The sequence below is a fragment of the Atractosteus spatula genome, chromosome 4 (assembly GCF_055471065.1).
Source record: "Atractosteus spatula isolate fAtrSpa1 chromosome 4, fAtrSpa1.hap1, whole genome shotgun sequence".
NCBI classification, from domain to species: Eukaryota; Metazoa; Chordata; class Actinopteri; order Semionotiformes; family Lepisosteidae; genus Atractosteus; species Atractosteus spatula.
This window is the reverse complement of record NC_142709.1, coordinates 71,513,662-71,528,474: the sequence shown is the minus strand read 5'-3', so window position 1 is coordinate 71,528,474 and position 14,813 is coordinate 71,513,662. Positions and strand designations below refer to the sequence as shown.

The 14,813-nt window shown below is 41.2% G+C and overlaps 2 protein-coding genes across 4 annotated transcripts; both read right to left on the bottom strand.

Moving 5' to 3' along the window:
• LOC148837145 (G protein-coupled receptor 87-like) lies at positions 1 to 6,246 on the bottom strand. Of its 3 annotated transcripts, XM_088913751.1 has the most exons (4): positions 6,158 to 6,173; positions 4,424 to 4,666; positions 2,149 to 2,255; positions 1 to 1,630 (listed from the first exon to the last, which is right to left on the bottom strand). In XM_088913751.1, exon 4 carries the CDS (start codon positions 1,626 to 1,628, stop codon positions 609 to 611), a length of 1,020 nt encoding a protein of 339 aa, XP_088769877.1. In that variant the 5' UTR covers positions 1,629 to 1,630; positions 2,149 to 2,255; positions 4,424 to 4,666; positions 6,158 to 6,173; the 3' UTR covers positions 1 to 608. The 3 variants fall into 3 exon arrangements, with proteins under 3 accessions (XP_088769877.1, XP_088769878.1, XP_088769879.1); XM_088913752.1 differs by lacking the exon at positions 4,424 to 4,666 and having other exon boundaries at positions 6,158 to 6,246; XM_088913753.1 differs by lacking the exons at positions 2,149 to 2,255; positions 4,424 to 4,666; positions 6,158 to 6,173 and adding an exon at positions 1,715 to 1,747.
• Positions 6,247 to 9,462: 3,216 nt separating this feature from the next.
• Positions 9,463 to 13,019, bottom strand: LOC148837144 (P2Y purinoceptor 13-like). The gene is made up of 2 exons (XM_088914042.1): positions 12,957 to 13,019; positions 9,463 to 11,419 (listed from the first exon to the last, which is right to left on the bottom strand). Exon 2 carries the CDS (start codon positions 11,404 to 11,406, stop codon positions 10,387 to 10,389), a length of 1,020 nt encoding a protein of 339 aa, XP_088770168.1. The 5' UTR covers positions 11,407 to 11,419; positions 12,957 to 13,019; the 3' UTR covers positions 9,463 to 10,386.
• Between the last annotated feature and the right edge of the window lie 1,794 nt (positions 13,020 to 14,813).

Here is a 14,813-nt window from a genome sequence, read left to right as displayed (position 1 = left end):
GTTTGAATTGGCCAGCTGCCTTTATAAGCACTTTACAAACACAGAGATACACATGCACATATACATTACATAAATTTTGTTTTCTTTTAGCTGTGACCCATTTTGCACAGCCAGAAATGGAGCACGAGGTTCATCAGCTAGTTCTGCAGAAAGCTCTCCCAGCTCTTCTTCGTGTCTGTGGCTTCCTCACTGCTTCAGAGTGCTCCAGTGTGGCTTCAGAGCTCTCTCTGACTTTGGCTCCGAGATCACAGCAATCCACGCTTGTTTACAGACACGACAGAGAGCAGAGAAAATATCGCACAGCGTCCCTTTGTGAAATATTACTTTAAAATCACATACATATGTGTCAGACTTTTTTTTTTGGTTTCCTGCCCGAAACATACAGTGCAGTGCCAGGTGCCAGTCTATTCTTACTGTATATAACAGCAGCGGTTTTACTGCAAAGTAGCTTTTTAACACTTGTAATTGCTCAGTTTCTGCCTACGGCACATTCCGCAAGTGCCGGCCTGTTTACTGGGGGGGGGGTTCTGTCCTTACTAGAAACTCTGAAAGGTTTCTCAAGCAGCCTTTGGCACACGCACTGGGAGATGCGAGAGATCGCGTGGTCCCTACTCTCTGGCGGAGGGGTACTCTCGGAATCTCCGCACCTGAGTCCTCCGGGTGCTCTGCCGGGAATCGTTCAGGGAGGAGTGGCGTTCCAGGCGGAGTTTTCTCCCCAGCTTTCTGGTGAAGGACTTGCACATCAGGAAATAGATCACCGGGTCCAGGCAGACGTTGCAGGCCGACATGAACAGGGTGATTCTTTTGCCGTACATCAGGACGGTGTCCCCGACTTCGCCGAAGTGCTTGTCGATCTGACTCAGGGTGAAGGGGATCCTCCACAGGTGGTAGGGCACGAAGCAAATGGAAAAAACCACCAGGATGATATAAATATTCTGGCTGGGTTTCGTTTCCCTCTTGGCTGTGCACACAAACTGCTGGTTCGACCTGTGGACGTGCTTGTAGATCGATATGTAACTGGCGATGAGAATGACCAAGACCGCTATAAAAATGCAAATGTTAATATAGCTCACAGCTGCGTGCCATTTTAGGCCAAGGTCACTTTTCAGGTAAGTGCAACAGTGGGCGTTTACGGATGTTGGGGTTTTGTTGGTCAATATGGTGTTTGGCAACGAGAGGAATACCATGCCCAGCCACACGCCCATCGACACAAACTTTGTGAAAGTGAAGTTATACAGTTTAGACTCCCCGAAGGGCTTTACTATCTTGAGATATCTGTCAAGGCTGATGAGGCCCAGGAAGGAGAGGCTGACATACATGCTGGCGTAGAACACGACCGCCGAATAGCGGCACACGAAGGCCTTCAGCTGCCAGGGCCCCAGGCCGGACTCACTGGCGATGGTGAAGGGGAAAGTCAGGGTCATGACCAAGTCCGCCACAGCGATGTTCTTCAGATAGAGAATGAAGCTGCTCTGATTCTTGATCTGGAAGAAGATCCAGGCGGCCAGACTGTTGAGAACGAGCCCCCCGATGAAGATGATGGCGTAGAGTGTGGGGAACAGCACTGTGAACACAACAGACTCGTTCAAGCTGGAGTTCCCACAGGAGCCGTTGGAGCTGGAATCCATGTCTACAAGGGGATGAGAAACAACAGTTATTAACAAGAGATCTGGAGCAGTGCAATCAGTTTTGAGCTCTTAGCCATCACCATCACCTTTTGCTCACAAGGAGCGTGTTGGGCCTGTGGTTTGGTTGTGGCGGCGCAGAGAGTTGTCCGGGGGGGGTTGACGGCCGTGCCTGTTCGTTTTCACTGCTCTAACACTCTCTTTTTTTGGGGGGGTGGGATGATGTGAGCTGGGCCTTCAGCAGTGAGTCGGCGTTCACGTAAAGTGGAGTTGCACAACGACAAGTCAGGGGGGATGCCAGCCACCATGTTCAGTTTGCCTCAGGCGCCCTGACTCATCATCAGTCCTGATGTCATTTCCTGAATTTGATGAAAACCCCACACCTTCTCCACCTCTGCGATGACACCTTGGCTCACCCCTCACTCCGCAGGAGGGCCCCAGCCTCCTCGTCTGACAGCCAGGGGGCCGGCCCTCAGCCGGGAGAGTTACACCAAATTGACTCAGACTCAAACACTCGACAAACCTTTTTCAGATACATTTCATGTTGGGGTGTCGTTATTCCCTGTGGCAGCCGCCTTGGCTGGGCGTGGTACACTGCTGTGATCTGTCCTTATTGCACTTCTATCATAGCTGTTGAAAATAGAAGTGGGATATTCTGTCAAATGTGAAACGCATAAACAATTGTTTACATAAACTTGGACAGTGACATCTGCTACTTACAATGATAAGTGAGTCAGCTTGATATGATTGCAAAAATCATGGAGCCCAACCCCTTATACACCCTTTTCATCTTTTATGAACAATGACTACTTCCCTTTTTTTCATAGTAAAATTAAAACTGTTGCGTTTTGCAAAAATTGTATTGCTAAAGCGAAAACACTTATCTTTTGTGCCCTTCGAACTCCTCTGTCCATACCAATTCAATCACTATAAGATGCCCGGTGCTGGCTTGTTTAGAACAGATCAGAATGGTCTGAACTGCCAAGCAAGGAGAATCTTTCACCCTGTTCTAGTTACTACTAAAAATGCCAGTAAAAAATGAATTTAAGAATAACTGCTGATTTATCTGTCAAAGAGCAAATATCTCAATTCTTGTACCATGCCTGTACAAGTATCTAATTAAAAGAAGGAATGTGTATACAACAATATACATAACCATAATAGAACACGAACAGTTTCACACACACAAGGAAAACGATCATACTGAATCGTCTGGCCTGTCTTAATATTGTGTGATAACGATAATGTATGAATTTGGTAAATGGGCTCCTCTCATTTATAACCTTGTTTGTAATGCTGTTTGTAATTAAATGTTTTAGGCTTTTGTTTCTTCGGTCTTTCTTTGCAATCAGATAATCCCACAGGAACCTATTCAATGGCAAAAAAAAAATGTACTGTACAGTAGTTCGACTATTTTTTGCACCTCAGACAAAATCCTCTCTGTCTCGGATGAGTAAACGCGTGCGTGAGTTAAAAACGAGTTGTTTACACCTCCGGCAGATGCACTAATTCAACATTTGGAAGGTTTGTTTGGAACAGGTCACTGCTGTTGCTTTCTAAATACAATCTCTGTGATTTGTTTCTTCCTGGGCGTAATCTACATGTAATTTGTTTCAATCATTGTCGGTGATTAGGGTCTTTCTTGACCTGGTAAGCTTTTTTTTGGCTGAGAAACTCGGGGAAGAAAATTTAAGTTTTGTTCGTTTTCCAGGAGGTGCAGGCGGAACGGACCGATGTGTCAGTAACAGTACTAGGAAAAACTATGTTTTAAATGCATTGCAGTTGAATGCAGCATTCGTTTTTTTTCCGCATTGGATTTCTTTAAAATAAAAAAAAATCTTAAAAAATGTTGGATCTTTTACTGTTGGTCACGAGGCTCAATGCTCTTTCTGCAACGTGGTTTTGTGACCAGTGTCCATGGAGCTACAGCACCAGGGAGAAAGCGGGATTTTTGTTGGAAAAGCGGCTGGATTGTTTGTGGAAGAGCAAGTGATCTTGTACCTTGCTTCTCCTTCTTTCACTTTTCTTTATTCCGCAGAACTGCTAGGAATACCTGCGCAATTACCTGTATACAGTATAACCGGTACGTGACTTACGCACTGACGGTTTAACATCAAACACGCTTTCCTATCAAATCCATGTTATTGTCTGCTTGGGAGGATAGTGATCTCATTTGCAAGGTCTAAAATTCAGAGTTAATGTTTAATGAGTAAGAATATATTCTTGTGTGAGTTTCCTTTATGTTGTAATACTGTACATTTAACTGCAGTAGTTATAAAAGAAGACAGAAGAAAATAGTTTTACAGCATCAGAAAAAAGTTTTTAGCTCTCAACAAATATTAGTGTATACAGTACAGTACAACACCGATGTTTTTGATACAAAGATTTCCTATTTTGTAATTCCTAATGCCATAGTTTCATATGTTCCAAATAATTCGTTATTTAAATCACTGCGTAAACCAATGTCAATGTACAGAATAGGAACATTTCTTAAAACACAGTACAGAGTGGTGATAAAGAGTCGAGTTATTTTCATCTGAAGTCTATTCTTGTTGCAGATTCTTATTAAACATTAAATAATAAAAAACCAAAATGCCGTCTTTTCTACACAGAATACAGGATGAGCTTTAAACCGTCACGAAGAAAGAGAAAACACTTTTAAAGCTACCTGCAGAATAACTGAAAAACCTTGATTTGCTAACTAATGCAGATCTGGACTATCTTTTTTAAAGCATGCATTGACAAACAAGCTCGCACCGATGCAAATTCAAAGGCAGACACAGAGCATAGCAACTTACCTGAAGTTTACTTTCAGGAAGTTAATGCACATCCATATTCCTTTTTAAAACATCACATTCATTCCCTTGAATATCCTTCATTTAGCTGCATTTAGAATATCCCTGTTGAGCGGTCTCCCTTTAATACCATGGAATATGGCCATTGCTGATCTATATAAGGCAATTGTTTAGCTGATTATATTGCATCATGACTCATTTCCCTGGCCATCGTTTCTTCTGAAGTCCAGTTTCTTTACCTGTTTCCTGCGAGTGGGAGGGAATTCACAAAATCATGTTTTAACATGAAGTTGTAATCCCAGCTGTGTAAGTAGATACATTCAGCGATTATGAATGTGCACACAACCTAAGGCACTAGATTTCAGCTTGTGCAATTGTGTCCTGGAATGCATCAAATTGCAGTATATAAAGCTGTAAGAATATGGAGTAAATCAATTATTACAATGAGCTACATGGAGTGAATACCTCTCTGCATCTTAGTTGTAAAATTAAAAAAATATATTTCCTGCTATTACACTAATCACCTTCTTATATCTTAGTGCATAATTTAATCATTTAAGTTACAAGAAAAAGGGCACCCAATAACACAAAATTACACAGTCAAACAATGTGAAGTACCAAACCAAAGAATGTATACAGTTTTACAAATAATCTTCCTTGCAGAATCATTTTTATAGGTAGATTATTAAGGTCGTGGTAATATTTACTGGGGATTTGGCCCTGTTAACACGTTCTTGAGCAAAATGTTCCCTGTTCACTGAAAGTGCTTTCAAAACATACTGTAAATGGTATGAATCTAGCAAGAGAAAGCTTGGCCTGGGAAAGAGGAATTGAATTATTTTTGCCATATATGAATATAAATATGTTCTAGACAAACAAACAAACTCTCAGTATGGCCTGTAGAGAGAAAGGATACAGAGATTCACAATGTTTACTACTTAAAGTTTGAACTCCAGTGTCAATAAAAAGAAGACAGTGCTCAGACCTTGCCACACTGTGTTGGGAGTTATATGATAAGAACTCTTAGATTCTGAAGTGTTATTACTTCTGATAAGAATAATTTACTTAAATCATAAATTTTGTAATATGTTACATCCGATTCCCTAATACCCCTGGGAGGTACTGTACTTAAATCTTTATGCCTGACCTAATACAAATGACCTATTTCTCTTCTGTTAAAAAACAGCAATACATGATATACACATAAATACACATTAATGATTATCAAGTGCCAGACAATGGTTCTCATTTTCCGTGCAGACTAATGTAGACATCCTGAGCTATCCCTAAACATTATGATTTCATGTTTCTTGTGCTAGATAGGTTACGTCCCACTCAAATTGCTGCTATTATTTCAAACACTGCAGATGTACAACACTGTGAGTGTTGTTCTGAACCCTGTGAGTTTTCTCTGAATTGGCCTTTCAAATATTACCAAATCAGCAAATTCAAGTAAAATATATGCACTGCTGATAGAAGCCTTTCAAAATTTGACTCAGTGGCTAGTTTTGACCAAAGGAAAAATGTAAAATTGATCCAGTGACTGCAGATGTTTTAAATCACTTTAAAGATGACAAAGTTGAGAAATAAAGATGTATTGCATTAAGAGGTGATTTGTGATCTCATTCAAGTTTTAGTTTGCTCTTTCTTAGTTATAATTCCATTAAATAGCTTTAAATCAGATATTCCTATGATGGTAAATTATTCCCCACATTATAGTTTAGCTGGATTACTTACATTTCTTGTTGTTTTCTGCTAAAGTGAGTCACATTCTTCATCAGATGTAGAATAATTCAAAAATGTTCCAGCTTTGATTGCTGGCTTCTCTGTATTCATTCTTTGGTGTGAACTGTTGAGAGTGTTTATACATACCCGATACATTTTAAGCGGATGAGAATGTGTTTGCATAATATTTAAAAAAAAAGCACCAGCAATGTAATCTTGGGTCTTAGCTGTATATGATTAATTTTGAAAACAGTGTTCTCTTCTTGGTCTTGATATTTTCAAGACAAACGCCCACTAAAACAATAATGTTTGGACTTTAACCTGGACAGTTGAGCTCAGTTCTTCCACCACTCATGGCAAAGTCCACAGAATTTTAATCCAACAGAAGTTTTTTTTTTGCTTTGAATGATGGGCTCATAAAAAGCTTTACAGTTCACGCAGGTGAACAAAACAACTGTGCAAAATGTTTTGATATCCTGCTTGTACCATCCAGCTGTGCTTCTGCAGTTTTTGTTATCAGAATTTCTCACGCAGGTACACTCCACCTATTTGTCAATAGCACCAACCGGATCTATTATCTGCTGTGACGCTGGCTTATCTTACATAGCAGGTGAGGAGCAGATTATTGTCCAGGACAGCATGTCTTCTCAGGATGTCTCGACACACTCAGAAGCTGATCTTGAAATTGCATCTACTGTAGCTTAGCTAAAATTTTCTGGGTAGCTACCGGAACTTTAAATGCCTCTTATGGAACTCAACATCAGTGCATTAAGATTCAAACCACACCTTTACAAAGGCCATTGCATGACCCCCATGCATTTGTCCTCTGAACTGCTGACCTGTCTTATCTGGTCAAGAGTGCATGTATATATCCCCTTTTGTTTTTTGGAACAGATTGTGAGAATTAAAAGAATAAGAATAAGAATAAGACCTTGATTTTACCTCTTTTCAGCAGTTTTCATCCTGAAGATCCCAAAGGAGGGGGGCTCATTGGAGACACCTGGAAGGCTGCCACAAAACGTTCATTTCCAGGAAATGTTTGTTTTAGCGCTAAATATGTGTTCTCATCAGTAATCTCATCACCATTTGTGATTTTTTTTGTGATTGAAGTATTCCAAAAGCTTTTTAATAACTCAGAAGAGGTCACACTTCACTCTTATCTCACTCCATTTATAGTGCTGTTTCTTAAACATCTAATGGTACATCAGATTGCAATTAAAAAAGAAAACAAGATGTAAAAGCTTATGTGTGGTGTTTCTTTCTGTTCAACAGCTGCTATTTATTACGTTTTTTTTTGCAAGAGATCCAAAGATATGCCTCTGTACTTAATTTCACCTTTCTTATCTGTTTATGTCAACTCTGTATGGCTAAAAGTGTCTTCCCTCACTGGCCCAGAAAGGTAACAACAAAACCTAAGACTTTTAAATGTTTTTTTAAACTGCCTCTCCTTTAATGTAGTGTTGTGAAGTTTGTGAAAGTTTTTGGTTTCAATGCAGTTGTAGTACGCCTGTCCCATTAAAGAGTCTGGTGGATTACTGTGTTAAAGGAAACGCTACTGGGACAGTTGCCAGTCCAGAAAGCATATAATACCAAAAGAAACTATGGAACCAATACACGACTTGAGCAGTGGCCTCCCTTGAAGTAATCCCTTAGATTAAATGTACTTTTCACACAAACTCAATGAGCATTACTGTTTGTGTGTACCAGACACATGGACTCATTATCTCTGCTCAGTTAACTGAGAAGTGTGGAGATGTGTCCTTTAAACCTCTTTCAAGAAACATCTAGTAACATTTCTTCAATGTCTCAATGCTTCCTGATTTGTGAAACAGGAATTACTGTGAAGAGCAGTGGCAGTAATCACAAGAGCACCCCGTGTTTAGGGAAATGAAAGGGATGGAGTGAACTTTATGTACTCTTAATTCCTCCTAAACAAATTTCAAGAGTGATGAGCAATCAGATAGCAGAAGGCATTGGTGAAGTTTGACTGCGAACGTTTAAAGATACAAACCCGTTAGTGAAAGCAAGAGAAGAGAACTGTCATGACTTTTAAGTTGACATTTAAGTGTCATTTTGGATGCTGGCAGGAATCCTTCTGACGTTGTAGGGAAACCTTTGTGAGTGCTTGTGCTTCACTGGACGTTTCTAATCAGAAAAACAGCCTCACGTTCTGAGCAAAATCTCTAACCACTTCCCACACTCAGTTAATAAAAGACCAGAAGTGGGGCCACCTGTTGGCGAGGCAGTTAGCTCTGAAGGGCACCTCTGAACCCGGGGGTTCCTCTGAATTTGCTTGTTCTCCATGTGTTTGCGAGGGTGCTCATGATGTGCTTCACCATTTGGCTAACTGGTGTCTTTAAATTGTCCCCTTGTGATGGACTGACAGTCCATCCAGCTTCTGCCTGTGGGACAGGATCCTGTTTGCCTCAGCCCTTACCAGGAATAAATAGATTTCTGTTGGACTTTGGAAATGCTCATTCCATTTTATACTACCAATCAAACATGCAAATGAATTATTTATGTTCAATGACTTTACTGTGCTGCCTTTCTCTAAACTATTTTGTCATCACATCCATGCTTGCTGTACGCCTGATTCCCGACTCCTTTTTAAAAAAAGAAAATCTCTTTAACAGGATGCTCCTATTTCCCCTTTTCAGGTGGTCGTGCTCTTGTGTTTGACATTGTGTGTGTTTGTGTTTTATGCACAGGGATTATTTTAAATCCTAAACTAAAACGTTGATCTTCAATTTGCAGTTCATGAATTCGTTACAGATTACACAACAAGGGTCCAAACTGGTGAATTAGTTCTCCTAATTGTTATGTGTACAGAGTGAGTGTTATAGAATCTGCTGCCTCAAAAAAGTTTTTTTTTGTTGAATTGTGCATACATTGTCACAGGCAAATACACTCAGGCATCATGCATGACCTAGATGGAGTGACCTAAATCAGTCTCTATGACTTTTTTAAGCATTTTCAGCAAAGCATGCAATAGCCATAACATACTGTATATAGCAAGCTTATTCGTGTACGAAGATAAAAAAACAGCCACCTAATCATAAAGGAAAAAGATGTATTCAGTCATGTATAATAAAAAAATGACAAAACAGCTTGAATATGTATAAAACCCACGTTTCAAGTTAGAAAAGGATAGAAAGGTAGCCACCTGTATGAATATCATTAATATCAGGTATATATTAGAATTATACATACAGTAGTTTTATAATTTAGAATTCCATGACTATTTTTCGTCACTCAAAAAAAAATTAAAAATTCTCTAATCACAATCTTTTTCTGCAACTAAATCTAGTGAGGCTGGGAAGTACTGCATTGAGCTGACTTGGTTACCATGAACTCATAAGTACAAACTGTGCAGTAGATTAAGTCATAATTAAACAGTTTGAGTTTAAACTTTTAGATGGATTCAGGCAGTATTTCACACCGTCAAACCTGAGAATAAATGAAATTAATTGTCCATTTCACAAGCAGTTCATGAAGAATAAATCTTGGTAGAACGACAGAGAAAAAACACGATGGTAATATTTTATGCATACAAAGTGAAGTTGTCATGTACTGGAAAGTCTTGTACCGTAGTTTGTACACACACAAATATTTTATTCAGTTTGTCGGAGTCTTCAGACCCTTGTATGACAAAGTCTGTCTGGGGTAACCATCTTAGAATGTGAAGCTGTGACCCACCAGCTTTTCCCCAGGTGGGACAGCATGATGGAGTAAAATATTGTAGGAGCAGGTAACCATGCATGTTATCTGGATTGGCTTCTACAATGTCCCATACATTTTACAAGTTTTCTGAACTAAACTATTTACACAAGTGACATACTGTATTTCAGTCCTCAGTACAGTCAGACAACGGCCAGATATCTGAGAGCTGTTCAGGAGTTTCAGCCAGTGGTTTGATTTCACATGCTCCACAAATCAACGCTGCAGAAACAATGTGGTCCTGTAACAAATTCACAAAGCACTGTGTACGCCAAAACGCAATGATGCACTGGTACAACAGCCCCGACTTACTTGATGGTTTTGCAGAATTGTGTGAATATTCGTGTGTTGCACGACTTTGTCTTCTCACATGTCTGTCGTCTCTTTATTTTAGCCAGGTCTTACAGCTGCTAGCCTGCATTCACTGGGTTTGTGCAGAATGTGCTGTGCTTGTCTACAAAACCACTACGAATGGTTTTCATTGTGAAGGTAATCCTATTGTATTCTGATGGGAAGGCCGCACGTTACAAAGATGTTGCCTCAACTTTGGTAGAGGTTTCAGCAAACGAATCCGCTCCTTCAGCAGAGAGGCATTTAGACTTGAGCCGCAGGGCTTCAGCCAGCTTTGTCCTAAATGATTTGCACAGGAATATGTATATCAGGGGATCCAGGCAAGTGTTTGTGGCAGACAGCCAAAGGGTAGTCTCTTTGGTGATGTACAGCACGGTCTGCAGCACACAGCTGCTTGTGCTCCGGGTCTGGCTCAGTGTGTAGGGCACTCTGGCAAAGTGGAAGGGCGCGAAGCAGATGAAAAACACGGCCACCACGATGAACACCTTCGCCTTTGTTTTCCTGGTGGCGTTTTTGGCGGAGCTGCGGGAGTTCTGGTAGGACTCGTATACTTTCTTGCTGATGAACGTGTAGCAGAAGACCATCAGAGCCAGGGTGCCCCAGAAGAGGAACTGGCAGAAGTAGTTGACGGCCTCGTGCCACTTCAGCCCCAGGGGTCCCTTAAGAGAGCTGCACTTCATTGTTGTGGTGGGGGGTGGGTCCCTGTTGGTCAGGACCATGTTGGGCAGCGCGGTCATGGAGAACATCACCACCCAGACGCCAACGGTCAGGACCTTCCCGGTGGTCACCTTCTGGATGAACAGCTTCCCGAAGGGCCTCACGATCTTTAGGTAGCGGTCGAAGCTGATCAGCCCCAGCAGTATGATGCTGATGTACATGGTCATGTAGAAGAGCACAGCAGAGTAGCGGCACGTGAAAGCCTTCAGCTGCCAGGACCCCAGGCCAGAGTCACCGAGCACTTTAATCAGTATGGTCACGGTCATTAGCAGGTCAGCGACCACCACGTTTTTGAGGTACACCACGAAGGTGGAAGAGCTGGGAATCTGGAAGAAGACCCAGGCGGCCAGGCTGTTGAGAAGGAGGGCCCCCAGAAACAGAAGTGAATACAGACAGGGGAACACGACTCCGGTGACACTGGTGTCCCGCGTGCACTTCACTGAGGAGAGACTCTCGTTGATCTGGCTTGCATTCATATTTAAAACATTCCTGGAAAAGAAGCAGAACCCACTGTTACTTTCACAATCTCTAGGGAGCACCTGAAGAAGGCTCCACGGCCGAAATGTTGTGTTTTCTTTCTTCTCTTTTCAGCATGGAATAAACCTATTACTTGTTCCTTTGCAGCCTACGCATGCTGACGCGGCTCCCCACCTGAACTACTGTACCACTGTTACATGCGCTGCGGATCACAGAACACTCAATGTCAACATTTGAATAATTAAAATGTTAAAATGTTCTAGTCTCTCGGGGGGGAAAAATAAGGTAGTCACCCTGCTGCATATTTTATAACTCGTTAATGTCGAACAGTTTTTAACTTTAACAGAAGTGTTGCATGTCATCTATCTCAACAGGACAGCATTCAGTTTGCTGCTTTCTAACTCCAAATAAATTCCTTTTCATTGGACCTCATTGCATGTTATTGAAAAAGAACAATTCTGCTGTGCAGAAGCCTAACTCCTTTTGCCACAATCGACTCTTTTCACCCATTGTTTTGCCATCGCTATGCAGAAACTCTCATGTTGTTCTTCTGCTGAAGCTTTCTGTAACAGCCGGGAGAAGTCTGTCTGAGAGATGTTTATTTTTAGATACAAAAACCTCCTTGTAGCCTCTTGTACATGTAGAGAGGAAGAACTTCGGCTAAAATAAAGAACACCAAACAATGAGCCAATGGTGATTATGGTGGATTAGCTACTGCAACTCTTCATATTGGCTGATAATGTATAGTTTATCTTTTGTTGCGGTAAGCTTTTGAAGATTCCGCTCAACGTTTCTTCTCTGACAAACTAAACTGTACTGTATTTATTACAAGGAGAGTTGCTGCAAAAAGCACTATTTGTCTAAAACTACCAGAAGTGTTCATGAGATACATATATTGCAGCTCCAATTTCTGTTTAAGGGTTTTGCACAGGAGTGTCAATATATATATATTCCTATACATTTACCATTTCAACGTTTTACAACTTCTTACTATAAGAAGATTGGGAGAGTCACTTGTGTAGACGTGTTGCTCTGTGACAAGTTGTTTCACAGAACAATAGTATTTCACAACGTATGAGTTAAAAAGTAGAATGTAGATTGAAATGAAAAAGGGGCTTTTTATTGTTTTTTGTGTAAAAAGAGTATATGATAGCACCTGATCTCTTTCACTCAGTTCACCAAGGTGCGAGCAAAACATGTTATAATTCTCCTATTTCTGCATACTTAAAAAAAATTGAGCCAAAAATTCAAATAAAGCACACTTTTCAGAGTTACCATAAGATGATGTACATCATCATGGTAAAATGTTTTTTACATGGTAAAAAAACCCCAGCGTGTTAAAAAAACAATAGTATTATTTTCCAAGTCTAGTATTGTGAAAGCACAGATGGTCTGAACAGCGCTGTGGACTATTAAGTTCCTATGGTTAATTATTAAAATGAAAATAATAGACAACTTTTTGCGCAAACGTCTCATCGCTGTCACCGCAGACGTAATTATTACCTCTTCTGTATTCACCAGTGAAGAACAAAATGTAAACAGCACTTACCGGTAAGGCAGTCAGAAATATCTCAGCACAGCTTCACCTCTCAAGCGACGAGTTTAAAAGTTGTGATGACACTGAAATAAACTTTACAGTGTTGTCCTGTTCCTTATTTTTAGTTTACTTCCTGCAATTAAGTTTTCTCAGCCACTCTTAGAGAAGTGATGGCTCTGAGCTCTGAGCCTCTGCTCCTTGCACAGCTTGGCAGTTGATGTAATTTCAGCACTGTAGTGTGTCGTATGTCATCGTCACAGTGACATTTTAGTTCGAAAGCTTTTGTGTTCTGAAGTTATCAGCTGTTGGCAACTAAATCCACACCTGTTGCGTTTCTTTGATGTCTGTTTCTGTGAGCAACAGGTAGACTTGAACCACATCACAATGTTTTCTGGTGCATTTTCCAACTGAACGTTGCAGAGCTTTTTACAGACTGTGCTGTAAATAGAATTATGCAGCCCTTTACAGACTGTTGTATATAGAGTCACATCATTTTACAGAACACGTGAAGAAGGCTCCACAGCTGAAACATTGCATCTCTTTTCTTTTCCTTTCAGCATGGAATAGACCTTTACCTCTTCCTGAGGATTTTACGGACTGTGCTGTAAATAGGGAGTCACAGAGAATTTCACGGACTATCCTGACTATAACGTCACAGACAATTTTACAGACTGTGTTGTATATAGTCTACATCAGAAAAACAAGTGACATACCCAGTCAACTGGTGACAAAGCTCAGGGGATTAGGTCTGTGCAACTCTGTCTGCAACTGGCTGCTGGACTTTCTTATCGAGAGACCACAGGTGGTGCGGATAGGCAATAAAACATCAACACCACTCACCCTGAGCACTGGAACCCCACAAGGCTGCTGTCTGAGTCCAAGGTTGTACTCCCTATTTACTCACGACTGCACAGCAAGACACAGCAACAACCGCATCATTAAGTTTGCCGATGACACCACTATAATAGGACTGATCAGTGATGATGACGAGTCCACTTACATGGATGAAGTTGTACAGCTGCTTAGGTGGTGTCATAGCAATAACCTGGACTTGAACATAAAGAAAACGAAAGAGCTAATAGTGGACTTTCGGAGACACAGGCCATACACTCACAGCCCACTCAGTATTGATGGAACGGAAGTGGAAACAGTCACCAGCTTTAGGTTTTTGGGAATTCACATCTCTAAAGATCTAACCTGGACTGTGAACACTGACTCTATCATGAAGAAGGCTCAGCAGCGCCTTTATTTCTTGAGGTGCCTCAAGCGATGGGGGATGCCAATACATGTGTTGGTGAACTTCTACCGCTGCACCATCGAGAGCGTCCTCACCAACGGGATCACCGTGTGGTATGGCAACACCTCTTCGCGAGAAAGAAAGGCACTGCAGAGAATGGTCAATATGGCCCAGAAGATCATCGAGATTAAACAGCTCTATGAGGACCGCTGCCGTGGCAGAATTCTGGCCATCACAGAGGACAGTCACCACCCCGGGCATGAGCTCTTCACCCCACTGCCCTCAGGCAAGAGATATAAGAGCATACGGACAATTACCACTAGATTCTTCAATAGCTTCTACCCACAAGCAGTGAGACTGGCGAACACATTTAGCCATCCCCCTCGGACCACACCTACACCATCACCATCTACCTCTTTATGATTTCTTATCTATTGCACATCTCCAGTCATTGTTTACACGTCTGTATTGTGTCTGTATCAAACTGTCTACATGTTTACTTGCACATTGTCTACTGTTTGTTTGTATATTGTCTTGATGCACTGTTTGCACTTTGTCCTGTTTTTTACACTTGTTTTACAATCGAGAGACTTTCTGTTAGTAAGAATTCCATTGTACCAGTACCGGTTACA